At 43.0% G+C, this 18,562-nt stretch overlaps 1 protein-coding gene across 1 annotated transcript in view; it reads left to right on the top strand.

The window, feature by feature from the left end:
- The window catches only part of igsf21.L (immunoglobin superfamily member 21 L homeolog), a 269,491-nt gene that overhangs the window by 175,618 nt on the left and 75,311 nt on the right, over positions 1–18,562 (top strand). The window contains 1 exon segment of the mRNA NM_001092775.1: positions 14,688–14,803. Coding sequence (NP_001086244.2) covers positions 14,688–14,803 — 116 coding nt within the window.

Raw genomic sequence — 18,562 nt, 5'->3', positions numbered from 1 at the left:
AATTACCCGTAATGGAAAAGAAACAGGAGCCAAAGCAATTCATTAGGGGGGGAGTCGATGGCCTACACGGAGGAGGCTGATGGCAAGCTCACGGTACAATATTTCATTATCAGCTGCCAACGCAATCATTTCTACCAGTTCTAAACACCTACACAGCGTGTAATGCACTGCCATCAATTCCCAGGCCAAGGCTCCCTTTAATTCTGACTTGAGTGCCTGATTTATTAATCACGTGAGGTCATTGTTACGGCTTGGACCACGTCCTTAGCTAAGTAATGCGGCACTGGCCGGTGCTGCCAGGAATTCGAGGCTTCAGCAAATACAGAGATTTAATGGAGGGATTTAGAACGACAAAGGGTGGCGAAGTCACAATCATTATCTTCCTCCTTAAAGGGACATTACAGACACCAGGCTCAGAGGTCACACTCAGGGTCTCCAAACTCAATATTAGACTTCACTGCCTTTGATTTCAGCAAGTGACTCCTGTGAAGTTGTAGGACTTCTTTCCACTGGGCAATCGTGAAGCACCGGCAGCCATCAGGCTCGGTCAAGAGTCAAACAAGGAGTGAAATTGGACCAATAACGGATAATAGAAGTCCATTCAAGGGCACTAGAGCTTTCATGGACCGAGTATGGGGTATTTAATGGGAGGACAATGAGGTAGAACTGAGCCCATTCACTGTCACAAGGAAGTTGTGGGGAAAGGGGATGAATCATCTGATTTGCTGACTGCAAAGGGGCGGGACTTGCAATGGGATTTGATGGACAGTCCTTTATTATAATGGGGTATGACTAGGGTTGCCACCTTTTCTTGAAAAAATTGCCGGCCTTCCCATATTTTTATGCATTTCCCCTATTAATAACTTTTGGATCAAGCTTAATTTTTACCGGCCAGGCCATGCAGGTATGGCCAGTACTTTATCCACATACCCAGGGCCCACCAGGGGTTCTGCTGTCTCAGCCCCCCCCATAAAATCCCCCCTGGCACTGTGCGTACATTTTTTACACGACTGGGGTCCGGGAAGCAAGAGCAGAAAGCAGGTCTGGGCCGGTGGGTCCCACAAGAGCTGGTTCCCACTGGGTTTTTTCCCGGCACCCGCTGGCCCTGTCTGGTCCTGATCATTCCCAGTAAAATACCAGCCAAGGCCAGTGTTATAAATATACCAGCTATGTATTTGCCTCTAAATTTGTAACGACCTGTCATTGCTCCCCGTCCTATCCCAAATCTCTGCTGCCAGCTGGGGCTCATCACCCATAACATTTCTGCCAATAAAGCTCCCAATCTGGCCACTTGCATCAGCAGCCCTCCGTCAATGTCATTGCTTCGCCCCCTTCAATACAATGATCTGACCCCTCAGGGTCCCACAACCACCCAGGTCCGTATCTGTGGGTTCTGGCAAATGCCAGAGGGGCTGCTTTAATTTGCCATAGTCACTACCTCAAGAAACAACACGGATTGGTGTCCCTGTGTGTCTATGTAGATATATTGAATCCTTGTTTAACCCAAGGATTCTTTTGAAAATTGATCTCCTTATTCTAACGAAATTGATTCTGAACAACAATTCCATTAGGGGAATATACTGGATATCTTTATGGGGGCAGGAATTTTGGTCTAAATACTTTACTATACCACCTCTTCTATCTTCCTTCCATTCTAATGGGCCGTGAGTTTGTGATTTTTTAGGGCTATTTAGCCTCTTTTAATTGTTAGGGCAATTTAAATTACAAGGCCACAGCTCCGGTTACCCTGTCCTGCCTTGACTTTGTGGTGTCCCAGGCTTTAGAAACAAAATAGGCAGTTCGTTTTTGGGACAACTCCACCCTCTATTTTTTCCAATTTCTTACAACTCTAATCTTGGAATATGACCGAATAACCTTTTAACCCATTTTGAATTTTGGCCATCCTTTTACCAATTCCTTTTTGACCATCTAATTAATTACCAAGTCTCATTTTTTAACCTATTTATTGCACCGCACTTTATTGTTGTAACTTATTGCAATACTAATTTATTATACTTATCTGGTTTAATCACATTCTATATGAATTAATTAATGAATTTATTTATTAAGGGGTACTACTGGAATCTATTGGTGGGGTAATACACCCATTGGTCTCAGAAATAATTAATTTTGTTATCAGCCTTTGGTACTGATTAATTTCACTTTATTTATTTGCACTAGCACTTTACTTAACTTAATAACCAGCACTTTTATTAATGAACTATTATTATCATTAATCAGCCTGATTTTGCAATTTATGGTTCAATTTGACTTGGTATAGGTATAGAAACTTCTATTTGGTGGGGTTTCTTCTTTCTTTTTTCTCAAACTATATACATAGTCACTACCTCCCAACTGCCCCGTTTACTGCAGGACAGTCCCGATTTTGACAGCTCAGCCCACAGTCCCGGGTTTCTTACTGAAATGTCTGACTTTAACTTTGATCTCCTGCACCAGCGCCAGAAAAAGATACAAAGTATCCGAAACTTAATTAAAATAAGAGGCTTTTTGGCAGAGAGCCCAGAATACGTGGCAGCTGCACTTAGATACATTTGAGACAATTTAAGATAAGCAAAGAAACAATTGTAACAATCTAAGATAAGCAACAAAATAATTGTAACAATTTAACACAAGCAAATAGACAATTGTAACAATTTAAGATTAGCAAAGAAACCATTGTAACAATTTAAGATAAGCAAAGAAACAATTGTAACAATCTAAGATAAGCAATGAAATAATTGTAACAATTTAACACAAGCAAATAGACAACTGTAACATTATAAGATAAGCAAAGAAACCATTGTAACAATTTAAGATAAGCAAAGAAATAATTGTAACAATCTAAGATAAGCAATGAAATATTTGAAACAATTTAACACAAGCAAATAGACAACTGTAACAATATAAGATAAGCAAAGAAACCATTGTAACAATTTAAGATAAGCAGGTCTTTTGGGGAAACTGTGACTCACAGCTTAAAGGGAAATTCACCTTCAGTAGCAAAACTGTAAAAACACATAAAAACACAGAAATGTGTTCAAACTTTCATAACCTGCCAAATTTTGTAAAATGGACACGGTAATTAGGGGGTGTGGCTATAAAACGGGCCTGACTAAAACATTTCGCCCCCCCCCCCTGCCCTTGACATCATCCGCCCCACCCCCTGTCTGGAATTAGTGGAAAAGGTGCTGACCCTATTTGGGGAGCCATTTTAATTATTTATTAGGGTCCTCCACTTTGCATGGAATCTCACCCTAATCTTTACTGGGTCATTCTGATTTCCCCCCCTCACCCTAAAACCCACATTAACAGCCCAGTAACCCCTCATTTTACTTACCCCCCGCCATTAAAACGCATTGTTCAGCTCTATCATCTTATTATTAAAGGACAAGTAAAGTAAAATAAATATTCGGTGGCGGGCAATTTGTGCACCAGTGACAGAAGTTGCTAATCTTTTACCCTGGAGCTAAAAACGGAATTATCCCAACTATCCCAGGCGGCTCCATCTTTCTCAAGCTCCTGGGAATCCTTTGGGTGGCCAATGAGAGACAAGGATGCTGGGAGTTTGGAAGAATTGAGGATATAGAAGGAGAATAAAAGACAACAAATCCCATGGTTTTAGGGCAGATTCAGCTGGAATGAAGAAAAAAATGGAATTGGCGCAGCTCCTCCGATGCAGAAAACATATGGTGTCTTTTTTTCTCCATTTCCTCGCTCATTTATTGACCTTCTGTTTGATATATTGGACTCTCATAAATTATCTGGCTGCGCTTAATAGGCCATAAGTGACTCCCTAGATTTATAGCGCCAGCACTTAAAGGCAGGGACATAAAGGGAGAAATGTGTTTGTCTGACACGCTGACATTTTGGGTATAAATCTCTCCGCTTTGGGATTCAAATAAAAAAAAAACACACATTTTTATTTCATATTCTTTCATCCTGTCGCTACAAAGTGTCACTAATGTCCCTGGAATTAGCGCTCGCTCCTCTGAAAACAGGAAGAAGAGCGGCGTTTATTCCGGCGAATAATTCAATTAACGCTGGAAAGCGACAATTTAAATCAGGATTAATCGATGGATTATTTTATAATAATCTGTAAAACAAACAATTTGGGGAATCATTTTGCATTTCAGCTCTGGAGAAGTCATTTAGAGAAATAAAGCCAATGATGGGTTAAAAGGATGGCGAACATTGGCACAACATTCCAAAATGTTGTCTCAGCCCCAATGGCCCCTTGTGGCCCCCATACAGCTGAATGGGTCAGTTACCCCCATATAATCATTAGAATCCTACATTGGGTCAGGTACTCCCATATAGTCATTAGAATCCTACACTGGGTCAGGTACCCCCATATAATCATTAGAATCCTACATTGGGTCAGGTACCCCCATATAATCATTAGAATCCTACATTGGGTCAGGTACCCCCATATAATCATTAGAATCCTACATTGGGTCAGGTACCCCCATATAATCATTAGATTCCTACATTGGGTCAGTTACCCCCATATAATCATTAGATTCCTACATTGGGTCAGGTACCCCCATATAATCATTAGATTCCTACATTGGGTCATGTACCCCCATATAATCATTAGATTCCTACATTGGGTCAGGTACCCCAATATAATCATTAGATTCCTACATTGAGTCAGGTACCCCCATATAATCATTAGATTCCTACATTGGGTCAGGTACCCCCATATAATCATTAGATTCCTACATTGGGTCAGGTACCCCCATATAATCATTAGATTCCTACATTGGGTCAGGTACCCCCATATAATCATTAGATTCCTACATTGGGTCAGGTACCCCCATATAATCATTAGAATCCTACATTGGGTCAGGTACCCCCATATAATCATTAGAATCCTACATTGGGTCAGGTACCCCCATATAATCATTAGATTCCTACATTGGGTCAGGTACCCCCATATAATCATTAGATTCCTACATTGGGTCAGGTACCCCCATATAATCATTAGAATCCTACATTGGGTCAGGTACCCCCATATAATCATTATATTCCTACATTGGGTCAGGGACCAATGGAAACCTTTAAATACCCTTTACCCCCAGCCTAATTTTCTTTTCCTGGATGTCGCCAACTTCAGGCAGCCATACTCAAAGGAGCTTACAATCTAAATCTCACAGTATCCAAATCAAACCAAAAGCACAACATTATTGTTTTAATACTTTAATTAATCTATTCTGCAATTCATCTGGTTTCTAGGGTCACACTTACTATAGCAACTGGGCAGTGATATATATTGCAGAATAAAACTTGACTAGAATTGGGCCTTTAGGATCTATTTTGCGTTATTTTGCTTTTTATTCAGCAGCTGGTTGCTAGAGTCCAAATTAGCATAGCAACCAGTCCAAATTAGCCTAGCAACCAGGAATTGATTTGAATAAGAGAAAGATGAGGAATAGATTTGTAGCATTACAGAGTATTTGTTTTTTTAGATGGGGTCGTTGACCCCCATTTGAAAGATGAAAAGAGTCAGAAGAAAAAGAAACAAATGAAGACCAATTGAAAAGTTGCTTAGTATTAGCCATTCCATAATCTACTAAAAGTTAATGTAAAGGTCAACTACCCCTTTTACTGCAATGACCAAAATACCCCAAATATTCCCCGATACTGATCTCTCAGAACAGAAAAACTGTCTGTAACTGACTGAAGGCTCAGGGCAATAGATTTTTTTTTTTTACACGTGGGACTTTCCTTGAATCTCTTCTCATTTCCTCCGAAATTAATCAACTGATTTGAAGTCTGTCGTTCCTACGGAAGCGAGATCCCTCCCCCTCTCCAAGTTGATTAGCACTTGATCCAGAGAGGAATTTCTGCTGATCAATCTTAACCTTATTCTGATACATTGTGTCCTTTATGCTCTTATTTTAGCTCCATCCTAATGAGTCAACATTTCCTCCTTCATTCATAGTGACTTTATACCCTGTACTAAGCACAATTCAGCAGGAACAGTCCCCTAAGTTTGCTCATAGTCTGTACAGAGAGATCCCATAAAACTATGGCAGCATAGGTATTCCCTGTACTAAGCACAATTCAGCAGGAACAGTCCCTAAGTTTGCTCATAGTCTGTACAGAGAGATCCCATAAAACTATGGCAGCATAGGTATTCCTCTGTACTAAGCACAATTCAGCAGGAACAGTCCCTAAGTTTGCTCATAGTCTGTACAGAGAGATCCCATAAAACTATGGTACATAGGTATTCCCTGTACTAAGCACAATTCAGCAGGAACAGTCCCTAAGTTTGCTCATAGTCTGTACAGAGAGATCCCATAAAACTATGGTACATAGGTATTCCCCTGTACTAAGCACAATTCAGCAGGAACAGTCCCCTAAGTTTGCTCATAGTCTGTACAGAGAGATCCCATAAAACTATGGTACATAGGTATTCCTCTGTACTAAGCACAATTCAGCAGGAACAGTCCCTAAGTTTGCTCATAGTCTGTACAGAGAGATCCCATAAAACTATGGCAGCATAGGTATTCCCTGTACTAAGCACAATTCAGCAGGAACAGCCCCCTAAGTTTGCTCATAGTCTATACAGAGAGATCCCATAAAACTATGGCAGCATAGGTATTCCCTGTACTAAGCACAATTCAGCAGGAACAGTCCCCTAAGTTTGCTCATAGTCTGTACAGAGAGATCCCATAAAACTATGACAGCATAGGTATTCCCTGTACTAAGCACAATTCAGCAGGAACAGTCCCCTAAGTTTGCTCATAGTCTGTACAGAGAGATCCCATAAAACTATGGTACATAGGTATTCCTCTGTACTAAGCACAATTCAGCAGGAACAGTCCCTAAGTTTGCTCATAGTCTATACAGAGAGATCCCATAAAACTATGGCAGCATAGGTATTCCCTGTACTAAGCACAATTCAGCAGGAACAGTCCCCTAAGTTTGCTCATAGTCTGTACAGAGAGATCCCATAAAACTATGGCAGCATATGTATTCCCTGTACTAAGCACAATTCAGCAGGAACAGTCCCCTAAGTTTGCTCATAGTCTGTACAGAGAGATCCCATAAAACTATGGCAGCATAGGTATTCCCTGTACTAAGCACAATTCAGCAGGAACAGTCCCCTAAGTTTGCTCATAGTCTGTACAGAGAGATCCCATAAAACTATGGCAGCATAGGTATTCCCCTGTACTAAGGGGACTGTTCCTGCTGAATTGTGCTTAGTACAGGGAATACCTATGCTGTCATAGTTTTATGGGATCTCTCTGTACAGACTCAACGACTGTAGAGATGTTGGATAACCCGGGGGGGGGGGGCTGTGAATAATTTAAAGGCAGTGGCTCTGTCACAGTAGCCTCATAGGAGAAAGTTAGATTAAGAGCTTAGCAAGAGCAGCATCTTACATGTAGGGCCATAGGGAGGTGCCATATTGATTCCCCTTAGACAGTACAGTATGAGGGTATAGCTTATTGTGTGCCCAGAACATTCCTTCTCTGTATATTTGTATTTATACATATGGGAGGAGGAGGTGCCATATTGATTCCCTTAGACAGTACAGTATGAGGGTATAGCTTATTGTGTGCCCAGAACATTCCTTCTCTGTATATTTGTATTTATACATATGGGAGGAGGTGCCATATTGATTCCCTTAGACAGTACAGTGTGAGGGTATAGCTTATTGTGTGCCCAGAACATTCCTTCTCTGTATATTTGTATTTATACATATGGGAGGAGGTGCTATATTGATTCCCTTAGACAGTACAGTGTGAGGGTATAGCTTATTGTGTGCCCAGAACATTCCTTCTCTGTATATTTGTATTTATACATATGGGAGGAGGTGCCATATTGATTCCCTTAGACAGTACAGTATGAGGGTATAGCTTATTGTGTGCCCAGAACATTCCTTCTCTGTATATTTGTATTTATACATATGGGAGGAGGAGGTGCCATATTGATTCCCTTAGACAGTACAGTATGAGGGTATAGCTTATTGTGTGCCCAGAACATTCCTTCTCTGTATATCTGTATTTATACATATGGGAGGAGGAGGTGCCATATTGATTCCCTTAGACAGTACAGTATGAGGGTATAGCTTATTGTGTGCCCAGAACATTCCTTCTCTGTATATTTGTATTTATACATATGGGAGGAGGGAGGTGTCATATTGATTCCCTTAGACAGTACAGTATGAGGGTATAGCTTATTGTGTGCCCAGAACATTCCTTCTCTGTATATTTGTATTTATACATATGGGAGGAGGTGCCATATTGATTCCCTTAGACAGTACAGTATGAGGGTATAGCTTATTGTGTGCCCAGAACATTCCTTCTCTGTATATTTGTATTTATACATATGGGAGGAGGAGGTGCCATATTGATTCCCTTAGACAGTACAGTATGAGGGTATAGCTTATTGTGTGCCCAGAACATTCCTTCTCTGTATATTTGTATTTATACATATGGGAGGAGGGAGGTGCCATATTGATTCCCTTAGACAGTACAGTATGAGGGTATAGCTTATTGTGTGCCCAGAACATTCCTTCTCTGTATATCTGTATTTATACATATGGGAGGAGGTGCCATATTGATTCCCTTAGACAGTACAGTATGAGGGTATAGCTTATTGTGTGCCCAGAACATTCCTTCTCTGTATATTAATATTTATACATATGGGAGGAGGAGGTGCCATATTGATTCCCTTAGACAGTACAGTATGAGGGTATAGCTTATTGTGTGCCCAGAACATTCCTTCTCTGTATATTAATATTTATACATATGACTGGTGACACATTGTATCCTCTCCCAGTCACACTGTAAGGTGATTATAGACTGTACCATATGTGGGGGTGGGGGGTAGTATTATCGGTAGTGGATGATTCACTTTATTACACCTTGGTTTTATCTCTTCCCTGATCCCCGTGGGTAACATAATAAAGAATATACAGCCCTTAAAATAATGGGAGGAATAAAATCCCAGTCCCAGAGTCTCGGGGCGGAATGATTCAGGTGGGTGCCGCACACAGTACATAGAGTATAAATATAAATATACAAAGCACGGACTGCGGAAATGGAATGTGGAGCTGGGGGTGCAGGTGCTCCAAGGCTGCGCCACGTGTCACTGAAAGGGTTAAAGGGAGGGAAAAGTCATTTCCACAAAGGACTGAGTTAATTAAAGCTGAGAGGATCTGGGCTCTAATAAACCTCAGCCTAGTGGAGATTTTATGGCCTTCAATAATTTGCCGCCATCGTGTGCAGCCATATTGCTTCATTAGGGCTGCTCCTGCTCCACTGTCGCTTCTGGAGAGACCGAAACTCCACCGTGAGTCGTCGTCTTAACAACCGACCCCTTTTTCTTTTTTATCACTCTCCTTTTTATCCCCCTTTTAATTGGACCCTTTATGGCCTGAAAGTAAAGTATAACAAGCAAAGCTCACGGCGATTTTATCAGCAACCGTCCCTGGAGGGTCGAGAAATGAATGAGGAACAGAATTACTTGGCTGCACCTCCATATTATACTGAGTTACTGAAAGCAGTGAATGGAGCTGTGGGGGAGGGTAGAATAGTAGTTGTAGGTAGGACGAATGGTATAATAGCTAAGACTGTAGGACAAGATGGAGACTGTAGGGCAAGATGGAGACAGTAGGACAAGAGGGAAACAGTAGGACAAGATGGAGACAGTAGGGCAAGATGGAGACAGTAGGACAAGATGGAGACAATAGGGCAAGATGGAGATAGTAGGACAAGATGGAGACAGTAGGACAAGATGGAGACAGTAGGACAACATGGAGACAGTAGGACAAGATGGAGACTGTAGGACAAGATGGAGACAGTAGGGAAAGAGGGACACAGAAAAGTTGTGGTGAAATTGAAGCAATGTCGGAGATAGTTATGATGGAGACAGTAGGGCAAGATGGAGACAGAAGGGAAAGATGGAGACAGTAGGACAAGAGGGAGACAGTAGGACAAGATGGAGACTGTAGGACAAGATGGAGACAGTAGGACAAGATGGAGACAGTAGGACAAGATGGAGACAGTAGGGCAAGATGGAGACAGTAGGACAAGATGGAGACAGTAGCGAAAGAGGGACACAGAAAAGTTTTGGTGAAATTGAAGCAATGTCAGAGAGAGTTATGATGGAGACAGTAGGGCAAGATGGAGACAGTAGGGCAAGATGGAGACAGTAGGGCAAGATGGAGACTGTAGGGCAAGATGGAGACAGTAGGACAAGCTGGAGACAGTAGGACAAGATGGAGACAGTAGGACAAGATGGAGAAAGTAGACAAGATGGAGACAGTAGGACAAGATGGAGACTGTAGGGCAAGATGGAGACAGTAGGACAAGATGGAGACAGTAGGACAAGATGGAGACAGTAGGGAAAGAGGGACACAGAAAAGTTTTGGTGAAATTGAAGCAATGTCGGAGAGAGTTATGATGGAGACAGTAGGGCAAGATGGAGACAGAAGGGCAAGATGGAGACTGTAGAACAAGACGGAGACAGTAGGGCAAGATGGAGACAGTAGGACAAGATGGAGACAGTAGGACAAGATGGAGACAGTAGGGAAAGAGGGACACAGAAAAGTTTTGGTGAAATTGAAGCAATGTCGGAGAGAGTTATGATGGAGACAGAAGGGCAAGATGGAGACAGAAGGGCAAGATGGAGACAGTAGGACAAGATGGAGACAGAAGGGCAAGATGTAAACAGAAGGGGGAAGATGGAGACAGTAGGACAAGAGGGACACAGAAAAGTTTTGGTGAAATTGAAGGAAAGTCGGAGAGGGTTATGATGGAGACAGTAGGGCAAGATGGAGACAGTAGGGCAAGATGGAGACAGTAAGGCAAGATGGAGACAGTAGGACAAGATGGAGACAGTAGGACAAGATGGAGACAATAGGGCAAGATGGAGATAGTAGGACAAGATGGAGACAGTAGGACAAGATGGAGACAGTAGGACAACATGGAGACAGTAGGACAAGATGGAGACTGTAGGACAAGATGGAGACAGTAGGGAAAGAGGGACACAGAAAAGTTGTGGTGAAATTGAAGCAATGTCGGAGATAGTTATGATGGAGACAGTAGGGCAAGATGGAGACAGAAGGGAAAGATGGAGACAGTAGGACAAGAGGGAGACAGTAGGACAAGATGGAGACTGTAGGACAAGATGGAGACAGTAGGACAAGATGGAGACAGTAGGACAAGATGGAGACAGTAGGGCAAGATGGAGACAGTAGGACAAGATGGAGACAGTAGCGAAAGAGGGACACAGAAAAGTTTTGGTGAAATTGAAGCAATGTCAGAGAGAGTTATGATGGAGACAGTAGGGCAAGATGGAGACAGTAGGGCAAGATGGAGACAGTAGGGCAAGATGGAGACTGTAGGGCAAGATGGAGACAGTAGGACAAGCTGGAGACAGTAGGACAAGATGGAGACAGTAGGACAAGATGGAGAAAGTAGACAAGATGGAGACAGTAGGACAAGATGGAGACTGTAGGGCAAGATGGAGACAGTAGGACAAGATGGAGACAGTAGGACAAGATGGAGACAGTAGGGAAAGAGGGACACAGAAAAGTTTTGGTGAAATTGAAGCAATGTCGGAGAGAGTTATGATGGAGACAGTAGGGCAAGATGGAGACAGAAGGGCAAGATGGAGACTGTAGAACAAGACGGAGACAGTAGGGCAAGATGGAGACAGTAGGACAAGATGGAGACAGTAGGACAAGATGGAGACAGTAGGGAAAGAGGGACACAGAAAAGTTTTGGTGAAATTGAAGCAATGTCGGAGAGAGTTATGATGGAGACAGAAGGGCAAGATGGAGACAGAAGGGCAAGATGGAGACAGTAGGACAAGATGGAGACAGAAGGGCAAGATGTAAACAGAAGGGGGAAGATGGAGACAGTAGGACAAGAGGGACACAGAAAAGTTTTGGTGAAATTGAAGGAAAGTCGGAGAGGGTTATGATGGAGACAGTAGGGCAAGATGGAGACAGTAGGGCAAGATGGAGACAGTAAGGCAAGATGGAGACAGTAGGACAAGATGGAGACAGTAGGAAAAGAGGGACACAGAAACATTTTGGTGAAATTGAAGTAAAGTTGGAGAGGGTTATGATGGAGACAGTAGGACAAGATGGAGACAGTAGGGTAAGAGGGAGACAGTAGGACAAGATGGAGACAGTAGGACAAGATGGAGACAGAAGGGCAAGATGGAGACAGTAGGGCAAGATGGAGACAGTAGGTGAAATTGAAACAATGTCGGAGAGGGTTATGATGTCATAACAAGAAGTCATCCCAGCCAAACAAAATTTCCCTTAGTTAATGTTGATATTTTGCCCAGTCTGTGCCGACCCACAATTGCCAGTGATGTTCTGGTTGAAGTTCTGTATAAAGAGGGTGAAGTGAGAAGCAGGGGGCAGTTAATACATATACAGTCCAGTTATATTTCTGAATCCGCCGAGAATAAAAGACTCACGAGCAGCAGCCGCACAGTTTGACTTAACAAAGTATTTAGGTCGGGGCCATTATGTTCCCTTTGTTTCATGGGAAGGCTCGGGCCGTGGGCGCAGGATCATTTAGTAAAATTACACACACACTGATTTATGCAACTCTCCGAGGCACAACAGCGCAGGGCGGGGGAGAAATGGCCGCCCCGTAGGGTTTACGGCCTAAAAACAGTTCCCTAAATTACACACTCAGCCATCGTAATGTTTGTCTTATAATTAAATATACGTATCAGGGAATGAGGTGCTAACGGCGAATGGAAGAACCGCACACTTCCCATGATTCATTGCAGCAAATTATTTACTCTGTGTTTATCCACTGTGACCCATTATGTTACAATTCCACCTATTAACAGGGAATTCTGATCCGGTGATGGGCAATCGACATAATGTTCTTTTTGGAACAAATCAGCTCTTTTTCAGCCCCCAGCCCAATGTCATCCAAAGCAGACAGTAACGCTTCCAACACTTTCCTCTTGTCTCTATATATTAGGTACCTATCTAGTGTTACCAATCCCTATTTCTGTAGGGAAATGAGAGAGAGCAGACAGTAACCCTTCCAACACTTTCCTCTTGTCTCTATATATTAGGTACCTATCTAGTGCTACCAATCCCTATTTCTGTAGGGAAATGAGAGAGAGCAGACAGTAACCCTTCCAACACTTTCCTCTTGTCTCTATATATTATGTACCTATCTAGTGTTACCAATCCCTATTTCTGTAGGGAAATGAGAGAGAGCAGACAGTAACCCTTCCAACACTTTCCTCTTGTCTCTATATATTAGGTACCTATCTAGTGCTACCAATCCCTATTTCTGTAGGGAAATGAGAGAGAGCAGACAGTAACCCTTCCAACACTTTCCTCTTGTCTCTCTATATATTAGGTACCTATCTAGTGTTACCAATCCCTATTTCTGTAGGGAAATGAGAGAGAGCAGACAGTAACCCTTCCAACACTTTCCTCTTGTCTCTATATATTAGGTACCTATCTAGTGTTACCAATCCCTATTTCTGTAGGGAAATGAGAGAGAGCAGACAGTAACCCTTCCAACACTTTCCTCTTGTCTCTATATATTAGGTACCTATCTAGTGTTACCAATCCCTATTTCTGTAGGGAAATGAGAGAGAGCAGACAGTAACCCTTCCAACACTTTCCTCTTGTCTCTATATATTAGGTACCTATCTAGTGCTACCAATCCCTATTTCTGTAGGGAAATGAGAGAGAGCAGACAGTAACCCTTCCAACACTTTCCTCTTGTCTCTATATATTAGGTACCTATCTAGTGTTACCAATCCCTATTTCTGTAGGGAAATGAGAGAGAGCAGACAGTAACCCTTCCAACACTTTCCTCATGTCTCTGTCTCTACCACACTGTGAGGCACAGACAAGAGCTGATAAATACTGTGAGGTGAAAGGAATGTTGAATAAATAAGTTATGTAATTTCTGATCTTTATTGATATAAAACCTTGGCAGGGGGAGCTGGTAAGTGGAGCCAGTGATGACTGATTTCTGTACCTTTATTTAAAGAGAAAGACTCATAGGAGCCGTCGGATGATTTATATTTGTCCTAAAATAAAAATAAAATCAGAGATAAGTAAAATCTGGAGTATTAATATTGATATAAGTGGATATGGGGAGTGGGACTCACAGAGACTGGACTGGAAAATCATTGTGTCATTTTCATGTATTTAATGGGAGAGAAATGAAGATTCCCAGGCTCCTCTGCTTTATTATACAGACCACTTAGCTCTGCAGGGAGTCGCAACTAGAGCCGCACAGGGAGAGGTTGATACGAATGTATGAGAGTCCCGGAAATGTCTCATTTGAATAAATGTAAATGGAAACATTGGCCTTTCATGGGCTGTTCCTGCTCAATCTCCCTTGGACAAGATTTAGACTATTTGCACCTCATTTTCCCTAAATATCTGCTGGAGACAAGGGGCAATTCTGTTGTTTGGGGCGGCTCCCCCTGCTGGTCAGCTCAAGGGAAATCTCCACTTTCTCCTGGTTCTGGATCTGCATTTTCTTGTACATCTCAAAGTAGCCTTCGTCCGTTTCACTAGTCGGAACCAGCAGTAAACGGGTTACTGCAACAAATGACTTTAAAGGAAAAGTAAAGCCCAATAATGTTGTCCCCACCTAAATGTGTATGTGTTTGAGATATTGTACTTTATGGGTGCTAAAGGCTTCTTTCTTTTCCCCATGCAGCCCCTCCGGTCTCCATCGCTGTCCTAGCGGCCGACTCTCCCGCCCCATTCAGCCGGTACCAGGCTCAGAACTTCACCGTGGTCTGCATTGTGTCTGGAGGGAAACCCGCCCCGCAGGTGAGGAGCAATTACTGCACCCCCTTTTTATTTGTGCCACATATTATTGTCTTATAGGTATTGATAACAACTTTGTCTGGGGGGGGGGGATATGGGCAGTTTAAAGGGGAAGTGAACCCTGCTGTACTTCTTAACCAAACTTAGTTGTTGTTAGACTACAAATCCCAGAATAATGTAACATATAATGAAGGTCGAGGCATGCTGGGAGCTGTAGTCCAGCAACATCAGGGTGGTATTCCTAAAGCAATATTGCACAGTAAAACTTTTCCCCAAATCCCCACACCCAACGATTGCTTTAAAAAAAAAAAATCCTCCAATGAGAATCCAGCTGATCTGTATCAATCTGGCTCCATGTTCTTGTTCTGCAACTGGAGTTGGAAGCTTTAAGGCCAGTTTCCCAGCACTGAACAAGTCTGTCCTTTATCCCCATGTCTCATTCCAGTGTCATATAATGAAGAAATAAATAATTCTCTCTATATGTAACATAACAGCAAGATGCCTGACATGGCGCTGGGAATCAGCATTCTCATTGGTCACTTCTTTTGCTTTTATAATGAAGTAGAATTCTCATTGGTGAATTCTCTTGCATCTATTACAGTTCTTGGCAACTTCTATAGAAAACCAGGGGGCGCAGTGGGACATCCCCTTTAACAAATGCACAAAGGGTAAATCATGTTGATGCTCCATGTGGGGCAGGGTGCAGGGGTTTTTATTTTCTTTCTGCAGTTCTGATTGGCCGGACTGACTCCAAGAATTGATTAGTTAGGTGACAATTTAATTTCTAGTTGGTCACAGGGCAGGAATTAGGTGTAAGAGACGAGGGAATTGCCTGGGGTGCAGCTGGGGGTTGGAATCTGGGGCTTCTCCCCTGCCTTGTCTCTAACTCTGACCCACTGGGTGTTACACATACACAATCAGCATTTTATAACATAAAGTTGGAGGCAGGGTTACCAGGTTGGTGGTTTTCCAGCCAAATTGGGCTACTAATTTAAAGCCCATGCGGGCGTTGAAGGTACAAACTAGCCAAGGTACAGATTTGGGCTACTTTTTAGGCCTCTGGCTGGTTTGTACTTTGGAAACCAGCCAAAGTTTTTTCTTGCCCTAATGTGCCAAGCCTGCGTCTCACAATGCATGTTGGGTAATGTCATTTTTGTTTAACAATTTCAAAATGAATCAGTTAATAGTGCTGCTCCAGCAAAATTCTGCACTGAAATCCATTTCTCAAAAGAGCAAACTGATTTTTTTATATTCAATTTTGAAATCTGACATGGGGCTAGACATATTGTCAATTTCCCAGCTGCCGCCAGTCATGTGACTTGTGCTCCGATAAACTTCACTCACTCTTTACTGCTGTACTGCAAGTTGGAATGATATCACCCCCCTCCCTTTTCCCCACAGCAGCCAAACAACAGAACAATGGGAAGGTAACCAGATAACAGCTCCCTAATACAAGATGACAGCTGCCTGGTAGATCTAAGAACAACACTCAATAGTAAAATCCAGGTCCCACTGAGACACATTCAGTTACATTGAGAAGGAAAAACAGCAGCCGGCCAGAAAGCATTTCTCTCCTAACATGCAGGCACGAGTCACATGACCAGGGGCAGCTGGGAAATTGACAAAATGTCTAGCCCCGTGTCAGACCATAGCCAAACGAGCGGATCTCTCCCCGATATGCCCACATTGGACTTATCCGATCGTGGGCCCTAGGGCCCAATGATCGGATCATAATGAATCACAATCCAACGGGATTTTTTATCCTGCCCAATTGAGATCTGGATGACTTTTGCCCTATTATCGATCGGGGAAGCCCATCAGATGGCCCCACACACACGGGCCAATAAGCTGCCAACAAGGTCTGTCGGCAGCTTTTATCGGCCCATGTATGGGGGCCTTTAGACTACAATACCCAGCACTGACTCGTGTAGATTTGTAGAAGTCCGGAGTTACCAGATTTTGGGCTCTGTACCCCAACCTCCCATCACTCATAAGCATTCTCACATTTCCCGGTGTCTTTCCTCAGTTTCAAAAATTTTGAGGCAAAAATCTGCTGGCCATCAAAATATATAGAGGTTGATTGGTTTTACCAATATTTATTGAAATTGTATTTGTTAAGGTAATACCTTATAAGGCCCCTATACCCCCTCTGTAGTTACCCCCATGGTGACGGTTGAATCTGTCCCATTTTGCTGTATTTGTGTAAGTAAAATTTGAAAAAGACTTATTCTCCTATATATTCATTTATTTTTTTAGACTTTTTCACTGCACATATTGTGCTATGTCTGGGCTACTTTTGAAGGGCCTCTTGGCTAGTTTTGGGCTGGTTTTGTAGCCGACTTTGGCTGGTTTTGAAGATTAGACCTGACAACGCTGGTTGGAGACAAGCGGGTGCCCTTTTGGAAGTGCGGGGAGCACCTACTAACCACTGAAGTAGCTGAGATTTCTCCTGGGATTTACAAAAAGGTTCATTTGTTCTAAATAAAAAAGAAAACCCCACTCCTGTCACATAAAGGGCCCTGGCAATGCAGCTGGTCCAAGGGAGGGGTTGCCGTTGGGTGTCCTATATACAAGCCAGTTGCAAATAAAGGGCAACCTAACTCTGTCTGTGCATGAAGGGTTAAAAAAGCACCTCAAACACATCATCCTTTTAGAATATTGCCCCCCACCCCACAGCGGGCAGAGAACAGGCCCCTACAGAAAAAGAATAAGAATATTGGCTGAATTCCTTCCAATGACTTCCCCCAGATGTATCATTATATGCGGCCTCCATGCGTAATAATGATCTTATTGTCATGCCTGATGGGGCCCCTGGATCACCTTGGCTGCTGCTCTGACTGTGGCCCCTGCTGAGGAGACCCCTGAACTGGAATAACAAAATAAAGCCCAACGTGCAGCTGAGAAGCCATTAGAACCGGCGCCCCCGTACCAGCGGATTCTTTTTAGTCCCTATTGACTGAATCGACCCGCTCAATTAATCCATCTCATGCGCTCGGCACATTCCTATTGAACACTCGGATTCTTTTCAAGCCGCCGCCGCTAAGTCGCTCCTTTGTGCGCTCGCTGTTTCCCCGCCGCTTCGTCTCACAAGCCTTTCCAATCAGCCGATCACTTGTTTCACTCGAGCTGCGCGACATTTCAGCAATTATTCCTTCTCTAAGGTGGAACTGGCGCATAATGTGCCCTCTTGGCACCAGCAGGGAGCGCGGCGCTGTGTTAAACGCTGTTCCCCAATAAGAATAGGCAAGTGGCAGTTAGAGGCTCTCTGTCATTTTCTGTAAATCATTCATTCGTCTCATATCGACAGAATTTCTTTATCCCGGAGTAATTGCCCCTTAACTACAATTTGTTTTTGTTTTGTTTTCTAATTGGCACTGGGAGAGGGGGGTCTTTGCGCAACCCCCCAGCGGGTATCATTACAGCACAAGTGCCACCTGCAGTTACACCCACTGCACAATCAGGGGGCTTTCTTCCCAATGAAAAGGAAAGAGATTTTAATGTTAATATAGAGTAAAGTGCAACCTGGAGCCGAGCCCACAGGGAATTTACTTACATGAGAGGGGGCCCTTAGTAAGTGAGGGGATTATGTTGATAAATAACCTCTTGCAGTTAAATAACAGCTGGATTCCAAAAGGTGCAGCTATGGCTCCTCAATCCGTCTCTAAAGGTGGGCGGACAAAGTGCGGATGAGCGGATCTCTCCCAGATATGCTCGGGATATGCCCACCTTGAGGTGGTTGATATCAGGCTGATTCAATTGTGG

This window comes from Xenopus laevis, chromosome 7L, assembly GCF_017654675.1.
Source record: "Xenopus laevis strain J_2021 chromosome 7L, Xenopus_laevis_v10.1, whole genome shotgun sequence".
Classification (NCBI taxonomy): domain Eukaryota; kingdom Metazoa; phylum Chordata; class Amphibia; order Anura; family Pipidae; genus Xenopus; species Xenopus laevis.
The sequence above is the reverse complement of the archived record's forward strand: the minus strand, read 5'-3'. Positions and strand labels throughout refer to the sequence as shown.